The sequence below is a fragment of the Falco naumanni genome, chromosome 6 (assembly GCF_017639655.2).
Source record: "Falco naumanni isolate bFalNau1 chromosome 6, bFalNau1.pat, whole genome shotgun sequence".
NCBI lineage: Eukaryota > Metazoa > Chordata > Aves > Falconiformes > Falconidae > Falco > Falco naumanni.
In genome coordinates, this window is record NC_054059.1 from 1,431,327 (window position 1) to 1,455,000 (window position 23,674).

Genomic DNA, 23,674 nt, shown 5'->3' on the forward strand with positions numbered 1-23,674 from the left:
TCAGTGGAGCCTGATGATGAAGAGCCAGAGCAGAATCCTGACACTAACAGCGACATAAGGCTGTCCTGAGGCTGCGTGGCTGTGGTACCCTTAACTAATTTAATGCAATTGCACAGCTGTTTAAAACTGCTGTTCACCAGCACAGACAATTGGTGGTAACAACCAGGACAGTAAGAGTCTAAAGGGCAGAACAAACATGACAAATAACTTTCTTGCCGTAGACTCCTGCCTTTCAGTCCTCGAGCCAAGAGGCACATGCTGCTGTGCGTAAGGAAGCTGCCCCCTCCGCTTCCCAAACACAGGCCGCTGTCGCAGCTTACTGCTGCCGCTCAGTAGCCAGCCAGATCCACCGTAATCCCTCCTCCTGCTCTCCAGAAGGAGCAGTTCAGAAATTATGTCATAGCTACAGCTGTGGTAAACTATGAGGCCTGGGAATAAAAGCCTCAAAACTAAAGTCGGGACTTACAAAATATACTTTGCACTATAGTCTGGAAGCACACTGGGCTTTACAAAGGGCAAGAAATTAATTCTCCCACCACCTGCAAAATAGGAAGCGTATGTCAGCTCTGCACCCGGAGCGAAAGCCGAGCGCTTACCTGGTGCGGCCCCTCCAGGACGAGGCTCAAAGCCCCTACACACACGTTTTGATCATTGTAGCCACCTCTTCTTGAAAATGAGACACGTAGTATGTTTGTGTCCCTGCAAGTCACGCGTAAGGAGAGCTTTGAATACTTGCCAGGCTTGGGGCCTGTGGCCCACGCTGGGCGACAGTCAGATTTTTAAAGTGTAAATGGCCTTTTAGGAGAGCTGGCCCTTGCATGCTGATTTCCACTACATCAATGGAACTAAAAAAACCAAACAAATACCTTGATGTACAGCCTATACAGCTCCCATGCAGTTACAGAAAAGTACGCCTGGCTGTAGGCTTGCTTTGTGTGCAGAGGAAGACACAGTTAGCGCTCAAGTCGTGTGCCAGGTGAAGACTCTGCAGCCGCAGCTCTGCTTTATGCGACAAGAGTGAGAAAGCTCAGCAAAAAAACCCCACAGAACTTTCTAACCTGAAAACTACCAGAAAAGGTGATGTTCCATGAGTACGCTGCCCAGCTGGAGATGGAAACGGTGATAAATTCACCTCCCTGTATCACTAACCAGACCCTTAAAAGTTAAAAGAGGCATTTGACTTGGAAACATTGCTCACTGGACAAAGTCAAACCTGTTCCTGTCCAGCAAGCGCAGGCTATTGCTGCAGCGTATTCTGCACACGGCATTTGCATGAGCATCAGTAGGATTTTCATAGGTTGGCTCAGATAACACAGTGGCAGGGAACAGATCAGTAGGTAAAGCAGAGAAGTGCACAGTACCCGCAAATCATAAATAGAGAAAGATTTAATTACATGCTTGGTTAATATTTACAAGCATTGAGGTTGTTGTTAGATATGTAAATAAAACACGGAAGTAAGACACATGGGCTGCAGTATCCAAGCAAAGCCAAAATATAACAGGTTAGAGTATTTATTGTGAACTGGCATATGCCTGGAGTACGGAATGCAGACACACTATATAAACTGAAAGAATAAATAAATAAATATTGACATTGTTCTACACCTGTTTAGCCTCTGGAGACCAGTGATTTGTGGGACCATATGCTGGACAAAATGAGACTGTTCATTGATAATTGTAAATGTGGTGACCCCTTGCAAACTGGATATTAAAAATATTAAGTAAATGGCACATTTTAATTATACAGTAAAGAGGCTGTTCTCCACCATTAAAAGACTGCAGCTGTCATGAGGATTTGATCATATGACAGAAGGTAACATTTATTTGATAGTAGACCTTGGTAAATGACATCCAAAAATGATCCTTAGATTCTCAGACAAACACATTCAGTTCAGATTTGGGTTTAACCATGAGGCTTCGGTGTCTTTGTCTTTCAGCTGAGACAATTTTTATCTCTCCCTCATATACTATAGGGCTCGTTTGTTTTTTATTTTTGTTTTAATCTGCTTTGCAGTATTTAAATTTCAAATTAAGTAGTATTAAATGAGAAACTGTAAACGATGGAGTCTGGAATTGGAAGTCAACACATTTGTTATTCTTTTTGCCAAAGGTATCAAGTAAGTTCCATAATTATCACAGTATCATATCGTCTTTGTCAACATAAACAGAGCTTTCTATCAGCTTTGAAGGTGCCATTGGTGAACAACTGAACATGCAGACTTCACAGAGCAGCAGCTCAGGAGAAGCTGAGAGCATTCACAAAGTTGCATAAGGAAATGAAGTAGAGACAGGTAGCAATGAGTCACCACCAGAAGTGCCAAACACTCTCACGTATATGCTCCTATATCTGAGGCAGAGGAGAGGAACTGCAGGTTTTGTAGCTTCCTTCCTGCCCGTTGTGATCCAGCTTTAAGACAAACGTGTGAAGGTAAAGGAGCTGCCTGTGTAGACTCATTCTTCTCACTGATCCAGAGAAACCCTTCTATACACACGGGCTGATTTTTTCCCGCTCCACTTCTAATTTTATGAAGTCCACTTTCCTTGTCTCACATTGTGCCGATCCTGTGGTGAGGCACTTGCAGAGTCTGAAGGTTGGGGCATGTGAAATAAGGAGCTGGAAGAAAGCATGCTGCTATTCCATTGGAAGCAAAAGGGAGCGTAGGGCCGTAGAATACTTCTTCCTTCCCTTCCTTGCTAACATCCAGCACCTGCAGGTCAAAGCATACAAAATATTTCAGAGATCAGAGAAGAAAGCGGAAACAAGATTTGCTGGCACACACCACGTATATACTTATTTAATCCCAACAGAATTGGTTGTTTCAGATCATTTTTATATTGTATTTATGGATCTGGTGATCTGTTGCTGTCCTCATCACCCAAATCTTATGCTAGCTAGGCATTCAGCAGCAGACAGTGACACGGGATCCTGCTTCAAGGCAGCAGATCATGCCGCTGTGCAAGGAGAATACTGTGCACAGAAGTGCCACTGTCACCACAGAGTGAATGATTTGTCACTTGGTGGTGTATAAGGAGCAAGGGAGCTCTATGGAATTTGGAAAGGCCAAATAAATGATTGACTTAAAAGAAAATGCAGGTAGACGGAAAAAGTGATTTATTTTTTTTTCCTCCAAAGGAGAAAGTAACCTCGCATTTGCTGTATTTGAAGATAAAAGGGCTAGTTTTGCTGGTTAAAGCCAGGTACGCTGCCAACAGCTGAGAAGTGGCAGCTCACCCAGCTCTGCCAAAGCACTCATTATACTTACTTCTTCCTTGAATGCAGGGACTGTCTCCAGCAGGCTGCCAGTTCACAACCAGTTTGGGGATGCGGACAAATGTCCATTTAAGAAAGCAAGATCCCAGTATCACTTTCCCTTGCCACTAAGCAGTATTTAAACCCAGCTGCAATACTGCAAGGTACCTGCTGATTATATACGAGCCTGTTGGTGAAGTACAGCCACCACCTTGATACTGTGCTACTACTCCACCTGAAGCACTGTGTGTCAGTTACTGTCATCCAAGCCAGCCTGCATGGCTTTTTTCCAATAACAATTGTTAGGTATGGTTTCCAACCATTTGGTAAACCATAATTAGACTATGACCAGAACATGGCTCCATCTGCTTATCTTGCATGATCTATTCTTTACAAATTCATACTAATAAGCATTCATTTTAAGACCAGCAGCTCAATATCTAATACGTTCCCTTATTATGCTAAGTCTAATTTCTAGTCTTACGGGACAGTTTGGAGATGAAATCCTAAAATCCAAACAGTTGGAAGCAAATGAAAATGTTTATCAGCAAAAGTGCAGAAACTGAGATGTAAACAAAAGTTTCTGTCTGTAATTGCTCAGCTGGTCACAAAAGTGATGGCTGTGATGCAGACTTGCTTCACTCAGAAACATGCAGAAAGATAAGAATTCCTGATTTCTTTACATGAATACCTGAAAGCCGTGGATCTGCAGGCAAGCTGCTCTTACAAAAGATAAGAGAGCAGAAGAGTTTGTTGGACAACCTATTGCCTACAGCAGGGATCAAAAAACCTCCATTCCAGCTTTGAAGCAGTAAGTGCTAGGGCAGGTGGCAGGCTGACTGAACTTTGTCAAAGAACAACTTGATAACTCTGGCAGCTATTCAAAAAGACAACTTGGAAAGAAGAAAAAAAAAAAAAAAAGTACAAGATGGGCTGGAAAATTGTTAGCCCACGCCCCATCATCCATTTCTGCAACCCTTTTAATTTTCAACTTAATTGTGTAACCTGAGAATATGTACCTATTATTTTACCCAGATCTTGCCATAGGAGAGATTCCTCAACCCTGTTTTACTAGAATAACTTAAAAGAATTGCATCTATTGGCTCATCTGGAAAGATTTTTAATATCCACAGCATTTCCTCTCTGTGTCTGTGTGAACACTGTCAGGTTCAGTGGCTGCATAAGAAACACCCTTAATCTCTCCACTTCACATGCGTTTTCCTTTTTGAATAACCTCTGTGCAAAATGTACCCTTGCAAAATTATTGGAAAAGACTTTAAAAGAAACCTAAATCACTCACCTGGATACATGCCAAAGGCTCATTTGTCCAAATCGAATAGCCACCAACTAAATATATCCTACCGTTGTGGACAGCGACTCCAGACTCATTTTGACCTAAAGCGAAAAAGGAAGTAGAAACCACTTTCAGTGTTTAATTAACCCTTTTAACGTCGAATGTTGGAGTTCTGTAATAGGATGCAAATGCACCTGGCAGTAACTCGACTGTTTCAGAATTCACAACATGTAAGAGTGAAGGTGAAGCATGAGGGCTGCTCTTTGCACTCTGCAGGAGCCCTGTGCGGTGCTGTCCGGAGAGATACCCCAGATGAGCAATAAACTGAGGCTGTGCAGGGAACCATCTGCTGCCTCCTCAGTGGCACAGGGTTTTGTACACGTGTATTTCATAGGCAAGCTCCCCACCTGCCTCTCGGCTGCTATCATCACGCATGAACATCCAAATAGACACGTAGGCTGAGAAAGCTGAATGCCCCTCACGTTCTGCCCACCCCTGTTCACCCCCTCATTCCTCCAGGTACAAGTAGGGTGAAAACCGCAAAAGATGCTGTGCAAGCTCATCCCCATAGCAACAGTCTCCTGAAGAAGTTTGGAAGTTTTGAAGGATAAATACAGCCTTAAAAGAATATGCGCTACACAGCGCAACAGGCACATTTACAACCAGTTGCAGAGATACAAAGAAAGGCTTAGATAGCTTCTTCAGGTGCAGGCTGTGGAAACAACCCACCAGGTTGTATCTGAGGAGAGACTACTGTCTCACAGCATTCAGAGGTATAGAGTCAGCTCCAGAATGAGGGTGCCTGCCGTGCCAGTGCTTTTGCAGTTGCAAATCAGATTATGTCCTTCTCAAACATTCCTCCAGGTAATAAAATAATCAACTGGAGAGCCAAAGGGATATGAAAAACTAATTTTGTCTGACAGTGTGTAGCTCCTTTTTAATCTATGTCTCTCTCCCAATGTCCATCAAGCACTCTAATGACCTGACTCAGAAACCAAGCAACCCTTCTTCAGATCCCAGAGATTAACAAACACAATGCAATATCTTAAAGAACAAAGTTGCTACAAGAGCAGCTTTTAAACCTACCAGGAGGAAGATGACATAAGGCAACTGCCTTATTTGTCAGATACTCATTTCCCTGACATGGTGTTTCTAGCTATCCTGAACTTCTAGATAAGCTCCTACATCCTTTTGTATCCTTTCCAGTGGCAGAGCTCAGAAATCAATTCAAAACCAAGTGGAAAAAAGATGAAAAGTGAGGTAGGCTTAGTTCTAGGACTCCTATGGCAGTCTGCACTGGAAGTTTTTGCAGCCAGTACTGTTATTAATTGAGCTCCAAGTCTACCACACAAGAGAATGGCCCCAACATTAATGCTGCCCTGTCCTGGAAACCCATCCTCTTCTGCAAAGCTATGTTGGTGCTACTCCGAGAGTGTGTCACATACCTGTCTCTCCCAGGGATTCAAATGGGTAGTTCATCTGGGAATTGTATCAGGTGGCGGTGACATTTGGTTGACTGGGTGGCAGGAACATTGAGTTGCAGTGTGATGGTCAAGAAGAACTTTACAGACCCTGTAGCTAACTGAGCTGTTCAACTCATCCCTGACTTGATGGAACTCCAACAAAGACACCTCCTTTGGTGTAATTTATTAAGATACTGTTTAGAAATAAGTGATGGTTAACGGATATCAGTGAAAGCTTTCCCTGTAATGCCAGCAGGAAGCACAACAAAACGGTATTATGGCAGAGACATATCTGCCTGTTGTACACTCAAACAGGGAGCTAAACCTACCACTGCAGGCAAGCTTCCGGGGATTCAAAAGCAAGTACCGGTAATACAAGGACAAATTATTTTTGATTGATTAATTAAATTAATGTGCACCTTCTTAAGAATTTAGCCTACGATGTGCTAAAACAAGTGTTTTGTAGAACACTGAATGCCAGAACAGTGTCTTCTTGGCCAATGAAGGTCCCTAAATCAGAAGCAATTGCAGCAGTCATAGAGTTCCACATACTAAAGGCACCTAAAGGGAAAAGAATTGATGTTTTATTTTAACAGTAGCAAGTTTCCCTATCTGGTGTACAATACTCACCTGTCAACATGTTGAAGCTGCAACGTGTCCACTGGTCAGCATCTATGCTGTAGGAGTCTATGTGCCGAACCAGAATCCGATCATTGTTATAGTCGAGATCATTCCCACCTAACACGTAAAGTTTCCTTTGGACGGCAGCCATGGAGTGATACACTCTCCTCTGCAACATCGGGCTACGGCTTAACCATTTATTCTAGAAAGAGAAAGAGAAAACTTGTCTCAGCACTGCTTAGAGGCATACCTATATTAGCAGTACAATAATAGTAGCATGTTACTTGTGTTCTCCTTACCCTTGGCCAGAAATCACAGGTATGTATACTTGTGTTGTTCATGTGTTAAATGTGTGCTGGTTATAACACTAACTAGATATACTGGTCTTTCAACATGTGGTTTACAGTTCTCACATTTAAATTCATTAAAAGTATTTCTTGCTCTGTATTTTTTCTGTTTAGCTCATCGGGTTTCAAAGCTTTTATTATTCTTTGTAATTCAGTAGCAAATCCTCCTTAAGCAAGACTATTAGATGTCTCCTTTGTATACAGCGCTAAAATTATCTGTACTAACTAGCTGCTATGAGAGAAGAGAGATTCTTCTACCTTTCATTACTCAGAAGCTTATTTGATCTTATCCTTGGGGAATGAAGCAACAGGGAAAAATTATTTCCTAAAGAATCTTCTCAAATGATTCATGTATTTGGTTTAATGCTAACTCTTTATTTGTGGGTGCTTACCAAGTAATGTTCTTTTGCATATTTTCCTTCCTAGTTAATAATATTCAAGAATTCTACCTGTTCAGGGGAGGGGCAAGAGGACACAGAAGAAGACGGATTAAAGCACAGTATTTTAAAACCAAGGAAACAATTGCTCCTGCTGCGCTTACTGAATCAAATGACCTGGCAATGAATAAGATTAATTTATTTAAGTGGAGGAAGTTAGAATCTGTGAGGAAATTCTTTGCTTTACATGTGCTACCGCTTGCAGTAACTCAAGAGCCTCTAATACTACTGCCTTTTAACCTCCGCAATGTATAGCTATACATTTCAATGTGTAATAGTTGAATATTAGGCATTAATGTTTGCATTAGCAGTCCAGTCTCTTAACACCAGACTATAGACACCATCTGCTCTGCTAAGCCTGCCTGCATCCCCTGATTATATCTTTAGCTTCCTCCACTGCAGCGCCTGCCAGGTGAGCCGCAAAGCGCTGCAAAGGCAAAGAAACAGAGGGGCCTGGTGGGGTCATTTCTAATAAGCCGGGGTGTGAATACTAATCAGCGGTGAGGAAGCAGAGGTCACCCCAGCCGGCTTGTTGGCAGGTAGCTGTGTGCTCTGTGGCAGATGGCAGGCATTATCGACTCGCCACAAAGGCCTTGCGCAGGAGCAAGCGCTGGTGCTGAATGATAGAGCTATTGAGATTCTGTGCGAGATGCAAGCAGATGTGATGGTTTCCAGCACCCACCATAAACAATATGCCCGCAGAATTTTTAAAAAGAGTTTGTGTGTACAAACACGAAGCAGACCTTGTTTGAAGAATGCAAGTGCACAATTCCTCTGTAACTCCTTACTTGCCAGGCCGGGTTTCTCACCGTCGGCACGGCATGCTGGAGTAGCCCTGCCACTGGTGATTTGGGGTGCAGCTTCCACATCGGCCAGTAAAGAATCAAAGCAAAAGACGCACAGTAGAGACACAGTATCTAAATATATGTCCCCCTCATAAGCGAAATAAGGTTGCTGCCTGTAATCACTACTTGGATTTAGGACAGAATCAGCATTCGTACAATCAGCGCATAAAACTGCACCTCAAAAAGGAAGAGGCAGGTGTGTCATTGCCTGCTTTCTGCTTCAGGACCCGTATGTGTTATGCTTTAAAAAGTCAGTGGGAACCACATGGCAGTATCCTGGCACAGTTTGGTTCCAAATACAGCAATCAACCCTATTCCACAATCAGAAAAGTCAATACTCTTCCACGTGGATGTAAATCAAGCTATGCAACTCTGATTGCAAGCTTAGGACTTAAATTCCAAATACAAGCAAGAGGGCATAACCATGCCCTAACCCTCTGAAATGGTTACTGAGCCGTGCTAACCTAATCAAAACATACACACAATGTATGAAATAATCCCTAAAAGATATTTTAGGTGCTTGGGTAACAAAATGATAGGCACCCTTGCAGTCAGCAGAATAAGTCACAGCCAGGTAGTATAGTTATGAAAATATGCAGAAAACAAAAAGCCCACACATGCAATTCAAAGCAGAAATACCAATGACAAGGAGCAGTCTTGATTTGGAGTATATTGGAGTGCACGTGGCCCAGGGCTGCTGGATTACCAAAAAAAAACCCCAAAAAACAACAAACAACACACCAAGGAAAATAAATACTGATAAATACGGGGAATTTAAAGCATATTTCTGTATTTAATCTCAGATATTTCTAATACCCACAAGCTGAAAAACATAGTAAGTAGTCAGGGTCTCCATTACTCCGTTAAACTCACACATTAGTACAAAGTGAATTTAAAACACCACTAATCCAAATGGTCAGCATTTTTAGCCTTACCAACTCATTGTATGTATTTGCTAAGACCTGTTTGAAGCAAAACATAGGACAGAAACACATGCAGCACAGATACCCACCTGCTTAGGATCATAGACCATGAGCCTGTTCTGATACTGTGCAGTATTTGTTACTCCTCCTAAAGGCAAAGTTTATACAGGTTAGGGTTTTTCATATAAACAAAACCAGATCAGATCAGGTACAGAAAAATAACTAACTCTAGGGTTCATTTGCTGACATAATTACATTGCACACCACCACTTATGCTTACATTCCATTGCATTTTTTATTCCGGTTGCAAGGTAATAAGTAGGATATTTGTCAAACATCTAAACCCACAAAATAACAAGCACACAACCCCCCCATCCTTTGTAAAACTAAGTCTATGTGCTAAAGAGGAGATAAAATTTGATATGTTTATAAATGACTGTGTATTCAGACCTCATCAAGATGCGAAGATATACCCTGTCCCTGTTCCAAGGAGTGTGCAAGTGTGACGCGGTTTAAAAGAGGAGGAGGAGGTAAGGCTTGTATCAGAGAGAAGGAAGCGGTCAGAGAGGAGCTCTGCCTAAGCAGGAGCATGACGTGGGACACCACTGCCAGCTGGAAGGCATAGTGCAAACCTGTGTGACTGTGTTTGCCTACATATTTGAAGGAAATCCTATATTTAGTCTGTATCACAGGGAGAACATCTTCTGTCTTAGTCAGACTTATTGTGTTAGGAGGTTCCTTCATAGTGACCAGAAACAACCAACACTACCATTTACTTTTCAATAATGTTTAGAAACCAAGGTAAAAAGCACTTCAGAAAAATCCAGAATGGACTCCGACCCAAGTAGATGCTGCAGACCAACTGTTTACCTCAACACAGTATACGTTTAATGCCTGATCATCCTGGTCTCTACTGGGTTTAAATGGCAAATCTCACTGAGTAAACTGGTAGAAAAACTCTTCTGTCACAAGTCTGTAATCTTACCTGCATAACCATGTTCTTGAGTGTGCTCAAGCGCCCTGGGGAGGGACACGGTGTCACTGCAGTGCTGCTGCAGGTCCCACTGCCCCCTCTGTCACCGCCCGGGCCCATGGGAAGGTGGGATCAGAAATAACACCTGCAAGCTGCCCCTCACCTGCCGTCCTACCAGAGAGTCTGGACGTGACGAGGGCACGCCAGTGGCCACACACCAGGGAAACTCGTATAGACAGACAAACTTTCTGTATCATAGTTTTAACCACACTTGTCAACGATGGACAAAATCCACAGCAATGAGAGGAAGGAATTTCATCTGTTGATGAAACGTTTGTTGATGTTTCCCTTTTTGTGAGGACATCCCCTGTTTCAGAGAGAGCAGCAACAGAGCTGCTTTAATTCCTGCTGACTGAGCTATGGCCCAGTCCTACTAAAGCCACTGTGGGTTTTTTTCTTTTATTTCCAACCAATGTTAACATGGCTCCACGCTGGGGAATCCTCGTTTTGCCACCCTCCAGCTGCACCTAGCTCAGCATTTTGGTTCAGAGCTATACTGCGATTTTGAAGCAACTCGCCCACCTCTCGCATGTCATTTTAGGCTGTAGGGTGGGACGGGTGTGCATTGAAGTTAAACCAGGAGTTCTGCTCCAGATGTACAGCGGTGCCTAATGGGGCATAAGGGTGTGAAATAATAACTGGTCTTTCAGATGGTTTTGTACAAGCTGAGTACTGGGAATATCTGGTCCAGAGGACCACAATAAATCTAGTCCAAAGCAACAACTGTGAAGGATACATGGAGTTGATACAGAGAACTCGGCACCAAAGTGTTATCTGCTGATCTGCTCCTACTGGGCTGAACTGCTTGCTAGCAGAAATGTACCCTCTGATCACTCCAAATAACTTCAGTGAGGCCCAGAATCTGTAGCAGAAACTACAGACAACCTGTTCAAGTGTCTTGTCTTCAACCACAGTAGCAGGGAGGAATAACACTGTTACTTGGGTGCATCTCTGCCAGCACAGGCACGGCAGGCAGCACAAGCTCCCAGCTCAGGGATGCTTACAAGCTAAGAGACAGCTCGGATGAGATGTAGTCTTTTCAAACTGTTTCCATCACGCTCTGCTACACACTGCCCATCACAGCACCTGTGAAGTACACATACAAGAACACACACTGGAAAGCAAGGACTGTTTCCCACGTCTAATCTCACAGTCTGTTTTGGTCTCTGCAGCCTTCACAGCCACATGCACAAAACAATCTTTTCTAATATGTTTTGTAATTTGATTTTCTTTTACATAGATATTTTCACTCCTAGCGTAATGTTTAAAAATGAGATGTCATATTCATATTTTGAAAAATAAAAATCATAGTTATTTGGATGATTACCTTCAGAATGTTAAACTACATGAGATGCATCAAAAACACAGTGCTGGGTCATATATTTCCATTCAGAGAGGACACCTTAATTTGGGGGGGAAAGATGTGGAGAAGAAGAGAAAGAAGGGAGTTGCTTCCTTGTAAAATAATGGAATAATCAAATAAGCAAGATTTGCCTCTCTCCACAAAGAGCCCCTCATATCAAGTACACAGCTTACATTTTTTCCCCTGCAATATTGCTCATCTGTGGTGTTTTATCATTACATTCCCTTCACATACTGCTCTTCACTTTTAGATTAATCTGCCAAAATGAGATGCTAAGGATTTGCATACAGATTTGACTACACAAAAATAGATCTGGAATTAATAACAGTCTCTATATGTTTTAATTTCTTCTAGACTGGAGTACCCTTGCCTCCAGCAGTATTCCTGGCTTTGAAAGTCATCAAGCTGATTTGTCTGCTCTTAGGTTATGATGCCACATGCTGCTACACTGTCCCCTGCAATCAAAGTGCTCGCAGAGATAGATTCCATGCCTTCCCCTAACAAGTATATTTTATAGATTGGCAGTTTTGATCTCCCCTCCCCAGGGGGATAATCTGCATCTTAACAGGTTTCTATAGATACATCTGTCATTAAATATGCCATCTTATATCTGCATCAATTTTCAAACTCAAGTTCCTCCTAACTTTGAAGTGCTACAGCAAAAGTTTAAAATTTTCTGCCAAAATTCAAATTTAACAAGTCTGTAAAGTCCTCTTGAACTAATTTTAAAACAATTCCAGGCAGCTGGGAAAGGGCAAAAGAGCAGCAATATGTCTCTTAAAAAATGGGAAAAGGAAAAGAAAAAAGTTTAAATAGTACTAAAAATAACACATATTTTCCCAGAAAAAAAGGTATCATTCCAAGATCATTTCTTAAACTTCTCTGCAGTGATTTCTATCAGGACAGAAGGGGAATGGCAGGGAGGCATTGTAACAAAATGTAAAAAGAAGTATTTAAAAATACAAACCATGCTATTAGATTTGATGTCAAACAATAGCAGCTAAAGGGGTAGTAACCCATCAGTTACAGAAAGAGGATAAAATGTCTGGCTGGGTAAATGACAGAAAATTTACAGTTTGGTCAGCACTTGCTGGGGTTTATGAACAGTGATGATTGCACCACTTCGACATGAGCAGCTTGCTTTGAGGACTAGAGTTTCTGGGAGGCAAGGAGCTCCCTCAAGACAAGGAGCTCCCTGTGTCTTTCTTGCTTGTACAGACACGAGAAGACACTCATGAAAAGCCCAGCATCCAACCCCTGGGCTTACAACGTTTTTACACTACCAGTCACTGTTTTGCACTCCCTCCTTGCAGGCTGTGAGCCCTGCTTTTTAAGCCCTCCAGGACCCCTATTTCCCAGCTCACGGGTGCCCCTCTACATGGGGAAGTTGCTGGAGGATTCCAAGACCCACCTTGTCCAGCTCTTTCCTACAGATGGAAAATATTTTGGGTTGTTACAATCCCCTAAACAGTTCCACAAAGTGCACTGAAAAACACCTTCAGTAAAGACACTTCCAAAAAGAGAAGGGTGGGAGGCAGTAGATTCAACAGCATTTTCCCAATCAAAAATTTATAATCCATATTTATAACATGTCCTAGTAAGACCCCTGTATGACTTATAAAATCTAATCCAATACAAATGCCCCAGAAAATCTCACAACTCTTTCCAAAGTCCCCAAGCGCTAGGCTGCACGCACGAATCCCAGTTCACCGGGAGACGTGTAAAACTACATGTTGGCAAAGAGCTCCCGGGTGTATTGCTTCCAGCAAACCCAGGGAATATATAGAAACTCATGACATGCACCCCAAGGTGCTCTGCTATTTTAAAATAGAAATCTCTTCTCTCTTATGTGTCTGTGTGCTAAACACAAGACAATCCTTCCTCAACATGCAAGCCTACTGCCTTGCACTTCAGCCAGCCCAGAAAGGACAGCTGAGCTGCAGCATGTTCTTCCACCCTAACGAGTCCCCTGGAAGACACCACCAGCAGCTCTAATTAACACTGTTCCATCCCGGATGCTATCTAGCTGCAAACAAGAGGGCCACAAGCCCTAGTTTGTTTGCACTTTGGTTTTGGTTTGTGGGTTTTTTTAAATCATTAAAGCCTGATGTTTACATTCAATCCAAGTAGAATCAATGGCATCAAACCTATAACACCCATGCTTGAAAGGTGTGAGATCCATTACCCTTATTAAAATATAATAATAATAATAATACACTGTTCCATGTACAAACTAAGTCTGGACCACTGAGGCAATTTTTATGTACTTGCTGGTCTCCTGTTTCTGCTAATTTCTGTGCCAGCCACACTGCAAAACTTGATTGGGTTAGATACCACAAATTCCTATTTATTCCAGATCTATTTTTCATAAAATAATTTTAAAAGCATTTACTGAGAAAAAAAAATTCTTCTTCTCACAACTGCATACTGATAATAAGACAATACTTTTCAACCCAAACCACCTGCAAACTCAGAATAATTCTCCATGATACAGGTTCTCGATCGTTTCCTTGGACAAAATCTCCATTAAGGAAAAAAATAAGAATAAAAAAAGAACCTTGAATTTTGAAGAGAAAGCTGTTAAATACAAAGCAACTGTATGGGGTTGGCTTGTTTACCCCAAGTTGAGTTTCCATGTGCATGTCAAGATGTGATTTTAGCTGACACAGGTAAGGTCAGCAACTCAGACCTCTGGGAAACAACAGCACAATACCTCGCTTTAGAGAAGACTTTTCATGTGCTAATCTCTTGAGCACTTGAGGCAGAGGGGAAGCCTCCTAATCCCCAGCTGCAGGTGCAGCAACGGCCCAGAACTGAACTGCCTTGGTAGAGGTTCCCTGCCCTCTCTGTCCCCAGGGGCACTCCACCTGTAAGGGAGGAGGAAGGTTAAGGTGCAGAGAAAAGCAGGTGTCCAGATTTGCATGTGCAGGGCAACAGGCATAGGTCAAGTTCTCAGTCTTATGGAAAATGTTTCCCTGCTCTCATAAGGAATGATTGTTTGTAATGTTGAATTCCAAAGGGTCTGGTGCATCTTGTTTCTCTTTCACTCAAATACTTCACTTTTCAAGCATGTGGCATGCAATTCATTTGTGAAATGGGTCATGGTGTCAGATGTTAACTGGGGCCTGTGAGATTCATTTTTCTACAAAATTTCCAAACCATCTGCCCAATGCTGTACTGTCAATACAGAGAACTTATTTTAATGAGTTCTCATCTATTTTTTTAAAATAATAAAATAAAATGAGAGCTGTGAAAAAAATTAAAAAATTGAGAAAAAATAATGACACAAACATAAAAATATGTTCTACAATATACGGAGCTCAGAAAACTTGACAGCTGAACCCACTTGTGCTGACCAGAGGGTCCGACTAGTCCCAGAGTGCAGAAGGCTCCCTCTGAGCCTTCTGGCAGGTTAAAAACTTCAAAGAGGTGGTGGCATCTTAAGAGTCCCTCTGTCACCTGAAACACCAGCCATCTATCTCCTGTTGCCAGTGCGAGCTTATACTTGTACAGCATTTTGTTTAGCACATTTCCTTTCCCTGCTGCCTTCGCCATGATTTTATGCTCTATTATTTTTGATTCCATCTCAGATTTGTCCCAAAGGAGCAGCAAAATAAAGCTGAAAATTAATCCCAATAATAATAATAGAAACCCCTTAAGTCCAGGCAGCTTTTGATTAGCAAAGCCTTTGGAAGACAAGGGGCTGTAGCAGAGGCACTGATGCTTTGACTATACAGTAAGTACACAGTCAGTGTTTGGGTCATGTTTTGATTACTATCTTCACAAATACAAAGGCTAGAAACTTGTATTATCCCAATTTAATTTGTCCACTTACTAAAAAATTGGGCACATTTTCATGATTACCTTGCCAGCTGGTAGTAGCACTGACTTTGACAGCTCTAGCTGATGACACTTATTTCCCAGAAAAAGCAGCAGGAATACAGTTCAGAAACATCCCTAACTCAGACTAAAATTTTTAATTACTTCATTTTAGGCCACATACTTCAAAATTAGGTTCCCTCCTGCATTACTGATGACTTTATGCTAACACCTTACATTTGATGATGAACGGTGGATTTTTTTCAGCAGTGACTACCGATAGTTTTGGAACAACAAAACATCTCTCTCTACTGTTCCCCTGCCCCTGAATATACATGTAGAGTGAGCTACATTCTGGCCCTAAGCAATTAATTAATAATAGAAAGTTAGCTACACATTGCATCTCCATCTATTTTTATTTTTAAAATAACTCTATTCAATACACAGAAGCTAGTTTTCAATCTGAGTACATAATTCAGATCAATACCCTACTGAAGTATTGCATAGTACGCTGTCATACCTCGTAATAACCTGTCAGAATCCAGCACCTCAAAACTGCTAAGCATTTTCTCAAAAACTATATAAAATACAAAAAAAAAGCCCAAAACATTGCTCCTTACTGTAACTTTACAACAGAAATTACGTTGGTAGCATTTTCAAATATAAATGGAACAATACTGATGAAGTATTTCTTGTTGTTTTGCCCAGTTTTAAAGAGTTTATCTAATAGGCTTCCACTTACCTCTGCCCCTGATTCTACAGCTGTATTAGAAGCATATCCATGAAAACAATATCGCACTGTTTCATAAAATAAATGCAGATAGTATTTAAATACACAGGCAGGCAGGCATTTCACTTCTGTAACTAAGCACATTAATTGAAATTTTCCCTTTCCTAGCATATCTGGAAAGATTAGTCCCACATTTGATTTAAAAATCCCTACCAAAGACTTCCTTGGCTTGGGTTTTTTTTTTGTTTGGGTTTTTTTTGTTGTTTGTTTCGTTGATTGGTTTGTTTTGTTTGTTTTTTTGTTTGTTTTTTTTTTTTACAGAAAAATATGAAATTAAGAAAACGTAAACATTACTTTTTTCGTGTACTGGAGCAAGGGCCACACACTAGTGGATGTCTCTAATGCTTTTCAATGATTTCATAGTAAAATGCTTAACAATTTCCTAAAAAGCCCTGTTTTTCATAGAGACTGAAAAATGTAAAACACAGGAGGGGAAAAAAATAATATCGAGACACAGCAGTAGTAGCATCCATGTATTTGAACTGCCCATCACATACACACAGCCCCCTCCACAGATAAAATAGGTAAGGTAGTGAATAAACAGGGTAATGCTCTGAACTGGTACCCAGCTGGTACCATAAAGCAGAAACCCTCTGTCTCTGTGTATGTGGGTCTCAAAGCCCACCGAGTGCCTACTTCAGGGTTAGCACAAACTCTACAAGACTCCTTCAATGCCAGTTTCTGAAGAATGTGACCCAAAGCATCTGCCAGTGATCTTGGCAATTTTCTGTTCCATCACGCTTTTAATTTCAAAGTCATCATTCATTGTTTTAGCATATATGTATAAAAATAGATACCCGTCCTGCTGCCTCCCCCACCAATGCTTGGGAATCCATCCCCATAAGGCACTTATTCCACATGGGCAGAAAGGTACATCTGTAAGTTGCTCCGCTAACTTAAATGACATACGTTCAGAAGCACAGCGAAGGCCTAAGTAGCTAACTTAATCTTTTGTTCATATACCATTCTTTCACCAGAGGCAGCCCAGACCATATTAAAATCCCCAGAGGGTATCTACAGTGAGGATGTCAATCACCGAACATTTTCCTCAAGGACTAGCCCCATTTACTCATTAACTTCCTTGATAAATATTACAACTTTATCACCTTCCATGACACACTTCTTACTAAAATGTGGATGTTTTTCTGTCAAATCTTCTGTAGACAGCATTGACTTTATTCCAAAATAACTAATACCAGAAAAGTCACTATAAAGACTGACGACACAATGTCCTCAACTCCCATTCAACGTGCACATGTAAATTAAAAAGTATATCAGACTGCGTTGCAAGTGATATGTTAGTTTAAGATTAGAAGGCCTTTCACCTACCTGTTCCATAAAGCTATGATTACACCTAGGCAGTCCTGTGCACTTATTATGGCCAGTCAGAGCCCTACGTGATTTCTAATAAAGGTCATCTTGGCCTGTTACAACATCCTGAAGAGCAGGTGGGAGCAAGTAATAGATCTGCCTTCAAGCCCTGGATTGACACAAGCCAACAAGGACTTAATTCTCCATTTCATAAGCAGGAATAAATGCAGTGGTACCAGACCATACTGCAGAAACTGGGTCTTGGTTTTTTGTTGTTTAGGAAGCACCCAGAATTTGTCATTGGAAATTTGTCCCAAAGTGCATTACCATTCCCATTCACTGTGAGGTATGAATGGCGACTGGAGGTAGCTCATGGGATATACACAGCTTTGAAACACAGAGAGATATTTACCAGACAAAAAATATTGTATAGGTACGTTATGCTCCTATACTTCTAATCTAAGGCTTGATTGTATGCTTCTCGGTTTAAATTCTTTGAAATATCCATCTCCTAAGACAAAAGTTGTTAAGACATATAAACTAAAGATTTATTACTTTCATTCAAGACAGTATTTTGGTAGTTTGTTAGTACCTCAAACCGTGTGAAACATTTTCTACCTGATATCCAAAGAAGACCATCCACCACATATCCTGCATGGCATGAGAGCGATCGATCAAAGGACTGTACAAAGGTCCACTTGTTCTTCTTGGGGCAATAGCGTTCCACTGTAGGTAACACTTGGCGCAATTCATTTCTGCCCCCTACGGCATAGAGGTATTCATCCACTGCTCCCAGCACGAAGTGTTCCCGACAGTTCTTCATGGGGGCTATCTCAGCCCAAGAGTTAGTGCGGGGGTCATATCGACAGGCAGTTCTCACCGCACAAGTGCGCCCGGTAGAGTGCTCTGCCTCTCCACCAGCTACAAAAAGAAAGTCTCCCATGACAGCAACACAGTGGTGGCTTCTCCCTACAGGCATAGGCGCTAGCTCGCTCCAGTTTGCGATCCCTGCGATATGAACGTTCTCTTGGTCTACCGGGTTGAAGTACCGCAATTCCTTCACTTTGCAGATTTCACGTTTTTTCCCACCAATTATGTAAAGAGTGTCTGACTGGAAGCGTGGTTTTGTCCTTCTGGTTTGCCAAACTGGCTGTGCATAGACGCTCTGGTGGTAAGCCAAGGCCTCGTTAATAAGCGCTGTTGCAGTTTCACTAGCTTGCACAAGAGGATGAGAAAGAGCTACAGAGTGCAGTGTATCCACATCCATAAGGCCAAAGCGGACATACTGGAGAAGTTCATCCATGTACTGGTAGCGGCAGTTATGTTCCAACCACCTCACAGCCAGCTAAAAGTGGGGGGAGGGGGGGGGGGAGAGGAAGGGAGAAACAAGACACCAATTACTTGTGTACAATTCTTGTTAAAATTTGGTCTTTTGAAAACTGCTTGCATTCCAGGAGCAGCTATACACTTGCCTCAGTAGTAATATTTATCAATATAAAAAGCAGTTATGAAAGCATATGAGTCAGCATAAAAGCCACCTACTAAAACTCTACCTATAATGTACATAAGAGCATTGTATTGCACCACTCCCCCTAAATAATTTCCTAAGCATTGTTGGATTGCAATACTCTCACTGTGCAAACCGTTAGCGATGTAGGAGACCGCATTATCCCAGGATCAAGCTGCTGAAGCAATACTATAAATGCAGGGCGATGGGATCACTGGAGACCATGGGTATATTAGAAAGAAAAGTAGGATTATGGTTAGATGATTAGAAAGAAAAGCCCTTTCTCCCCCCGTCTTTCATTCTGTTTATGACAAAATATTGAAGGAATGTAACAAAATACATATTGAATCCTTCAGTATTCTTGTTCCTTCTCCATTTATTTCATTCATAAAGTGGAGAGAAGTGTAAAGGGACCAGAAATTAAGCCAGAGAAGAGGCTCTGCTGGTTTGGGACTGACAGAAAGCAGCAAGGAAGACTCTGAAACTGTCCAGGAATTGTACCAGGGATCAACAGCCAAGATTAAACACAACCTTTAAATTACATACAGAATCCAACCAGGTCTAAAAAGAGGCTTGGAAGGGCCTAAACCATTTCAAGGACTGTAGTATAAGATATTCTTTAAAATCTCCAGTGATGAGGACAGCCAAATTTCCTCAGGAAAACCGTTTCCATGCTCAATTATCCTCTCAGAGAGACTTTCCTTTCACCTGTGCAGGAGCTCTAAACCCTTCAACTCCTTGCCCCATTTTCCACCTGTGGGTTTATATTCCAGAGCTCTGGAACTCCCAGAGCAACCCTTGAAATTCATCCATCCTACAGAATGAGCAACAGTTTACTACTTTCCTTTTCTCCTCTGCCTTCGATGCATTTTAACGTGTGTTGCAGTTTCCTCTTCACTGAATCAAAAAGTCTCTCAGTCCGTCTTGGGTCACATTTTCTACACCTCTGGTGTGTGGCTCACAGTTCTCTGTTATTGAAAGGAAATGCTCCTCTTTCTTAATGATTGCTTCTGAAAACTGGATATACTCTTCCTTTTAAGGCTGTAGTAGTAGCAAATAGGAAGGATCTCTTTGTAACACTCTATGCCATTCTTGTTTGTACATCACGAGACTGTCACTGCGCTACAACATCACTGATTCATGTTTAAGCTTATGGCTGAGTACTATACCCACTTCTTTTTTCTGCAGAACCTCCACAAAGTGCCGTGCTTTATATGTCATTACTGAATTCTACTATTCACTTCAGGCCACTGCTCCAATCTGTCAAGATCATTCTCAATCCTAATTATATTTTTGAAAGTGCTTGAAGACCATTCCCCCTTTCTGATTGTACAAAAACATAAACCCCATATTATTCTTTCATCCAAGTTATTAACAAAGACATTGACTAGTTCTGGATGAGGACAGACTCCTCTACTTGATATTTCATTTCATTCTGACAAAGAACTCATGGAGCAGAAGTTTGTAACTAGGTGTGTGATAATAACAGTTTCAGCTAAAACTGCCGTGTACTGCTCATGGAAATGTCACATGAAGGAGCTGAAAACAAAGGCTCCTGTTACTCATGGCTTTCATATACACAGAAGTATATAAAATTTATTGCTGCTTCTGTATTCTGTCCAAGAGGGAAGATGACAAAACAAAATCACCGTCTCATTAAGATTAATTTGAAACACTTTCTCCACCGTGCTATTCAACCACTGTTGAACAAAGAATCAATGAAGGGCATCAAAAATTGCAACAGTGGTCCAGTCAGTTAAATGCTGTATTGAGTTTCAAAATATGCATCAGCTACGTGTATTCAGAATGGTTACTAAAAATGGCTTTAATTAAATATATTTGAAAGTGTTTATGGACTAGAAATCATTGAGCATTATATCCACATGTTCTAAATCCACCAACTCTGTCAGGTGTCACCTACTGAGCAGTTTTAGGCAACTCCCTACTCCATGCCTTAGGCCATGTGAATCATTCCTCAAAGCCTTCAGAGGCACTTAGCTCTCCTCATTGACTAGACACTTGAAACTGAAGTCAAATTTAGGCCGTCTTCATCATGATGAAGATACCAAATGCATTCATGCCAACTGAATGACGTATGGGTTGCTGTATTAAAAGAGAAGAACTCACAAAACGCGCTTAAAAAATTATCTGTCATCACTTGCATCCAACAGATTTGTTTCTTTTGCTTATAGTTCATGCCTTCACTCACATAAAAAATGGCATCGTGGAGGTATCACCTGTGCCATAACAACAGACACTACAAGACTCTTAAAAGACATGCACTAACATAAACCAGGTCTTGGTAACCACAAGGCTTTTAAAGGAAGTTTAACATTAATGCCTCCTAAGATCTTAGAACTTCATCCTTCCTCTTTCCTCTATCATCCTTCCTCCCTCCCCCCAATAAATACTATATAAATACACAAGCAACACTACATAAATTCATACCATTCAAAGACACAGTATCTGCATTCGTTTGTGCATATGGGACGCGTGGCAATCTGCAGCAGAAGGGATGGGCATCCCCATTACAATACATTTTCTCCACTGCATGAAGTTTGGCAAAAACAACTTGGTTCATGCTGAGTTAGGTCAGTACTGAGACTATTCCTGGAGTTGTAAAAAAAGGTTTCACTTAAACCAATATTGCTTAACATTTCTCTAAAATCGCAGAATTTCTGATCCACAGCAGCAGTGGTGCAGTGATACAAAGATTCTGCTGGCACTCACAGGAGATGTACAATCTAGTCCTAGTCTTGAACCAAGAAATTTCTCCATCCTTTCCTACACTATTTCATCCCTGTTCATCTGTCCTGCATCTTTATTTATGGTAACTTTTTTACCTTTCCAAATTAAATATTTTGCAATTTCATTAGGATCCTATACATTCTGCACCTAAAGGTATCTTTGGTCTACACTGCCTTCTGACAAGCAACTGCAACAGCAACAGGGAGGGTAAGGTAAATCCCAGGCTGCGGTTGTGCAGGTTGCTGCTCTTACCAGACCCCACATCTGAGGTCACTTTGCAGTGGAGTACTGCATTTTACTACAATCATTTAGAAAGCAGGGCTAAGAACCCTGCACATCACTATGACCTGGATGGTCTGTAGGCACCTGATAAACAGCAGAGAAACTCTACTGGGTCTTAGGGAGGCAACAAAGGTCTGGGAATCACAACGGGTACTACAGAAGCTCCTGTCCAAATCAACTCATGCTACTGTTTAAACATATTTTTGGCTACAGTATTCCATGTGACCCACACCTTACCTGCGGCACTCCAAGGCAGAGAAAAAGCCGTAAGAGCTAAAAGCTGTAATGTTTTTATCTCCTTGTCTTGCTATTGATAACAATGACTGTTACTCAATTTTAAATACCATAAATTAATTTTGGGACAATTCTTTAAAATAACTGCCAGGAATTTAAGCTACAAATGTAGATATTTCTATGTATATTCATAGAATACAGGACCTAAACTGTGACACAAGGCTACGGAACAGGTCATATGGTTTAGGGTCACTCAAAAACTCAGCCTTAAGACTACTACCACACTTGTTAGGCAGCACACATTGTTATGGTGGTCTCTAGCAGAACCTAGTGTCTCACACTATGTAGGCATGGAAGAAAGTAGAATTATCGCTGTGGGTGAACAGATATTCTAGGCACTGGATGGTCTGGCAGCTATTGGAAAGCTGGAGAAGTTCAGAAGAATGAAAATTAAGTTCCCAAACAAGTTTTTTGCTTTTAGTAGAAATAGTTACTGATGGACTGTAATACAATTCTACATTTCCTTCAGTGTAGAGGTGGCAAATAAAACTCTCACGAACATATGGCAGAAGCGCCATTCCATAGAATTGTATCAGCAAGCACCTGTATATTTATCAATACAAGTTCTACCACCTTTACTCAGTTTTTGTTTAATTCAGACTCAGAAACTTAGTGCCTACAAAGAAACTCCAAAATTCACCCCATCTATACACTAATTAGAGGGACAAATTTTTAGCCTCTTTGGCAGCAGTGACTAGCAACTATAATCAGTATTAGCAAAATAAACTCAAAGTCATTATACACTTTATGACACTGAAAGGAAAGACATTCAGACCTCTGCAAGGAGACACCAATAGCACTTGACATTACAACTGTGTTTAAAACGCAAACAAGTAAGCAAGGTGGGGGGTGGGGCGTGAAGACAGAGACACCATACACAATTTTGAGGTTTAAAATATTTGTATTGCTGCTAAATAATTAAAAAAATAAGTAAAGACTCCTACTCCTAGTGCCATTATAGGCAAATTCTGTTTAAACTGCTAGAAGCTTCTTTTCTATTAATTTTAATGTATGAATATGTGAGAAAAGGAAGCTAAAGCCTAGTGCCTATATCAACTTTAATAAATAATATATTTTGCCATATTCATCTTCTAAACTAAGTAAATGACAAAAGTAGACCCTCAGAAGGACAGGATTTTCAAACCAGATTAATTCCCTTATTCTAAAACCTTAACCCAAAGGATTTTTCTTCTCCAACGTTACACTACTTGATTTAGCAGTGGAGTACCTTCTCAAAACAGAAGAAAACAGACGGAAAAATGTAACATGTCACAGTTGGAGCATACATCGAAGCAGATCTATATATTGGATTGTGATTTCACTGCATTTCCAGCAGCTGCTTCTGCT

At 41.2% G+C, this 23,674-nt stretch overlaps 1 protein-coding gene across 5 annotated transcripts in view; it reads right to left on the minus strand.

The window, feature by feature from the left end:
• Positions 1-1,368: 1,368 nt before the first annotated feature.
• Positions 1,369-23,674, minus strand: part of KLHL32 (kelch like family member 32) — a 129,487-nt gene continuing 107,181 nt past the window's right edge. For 4 of the 5 annotated variants that reach the window (XM_040598860.1, XM_040598861.1, XM_040598859.1 and 1 more), the window contains 5 exons: positions 18,115-18,841; positions 9,270-9,328; positions 6,638-6,830; positions 4,551-4,645; positions 1,369-2,708 (listed from right to left, as the gene is read on the minus strand). In XM_040598860.1, the coding sequence (XP_040454794.1) occupies positions 2,547-2,708; positions 4,551-4,645; positions 6,638-6,830; positions 9,270-9,328; positions 18,115-18,841 (1,236 nt within the window). In that variant the 3' untranslated portion in view covers positions 1,369-2,546. Of the gene's footprint in view, positions 2,709-4,550; positions 4,646-6,637; positions 6,831-9,269; positions 11,300-18,114; positions 18,842-23,674 lie in introns of those variants that run through there. The other variant, XM_040598863.1, reaches the window with a different exon arrangement.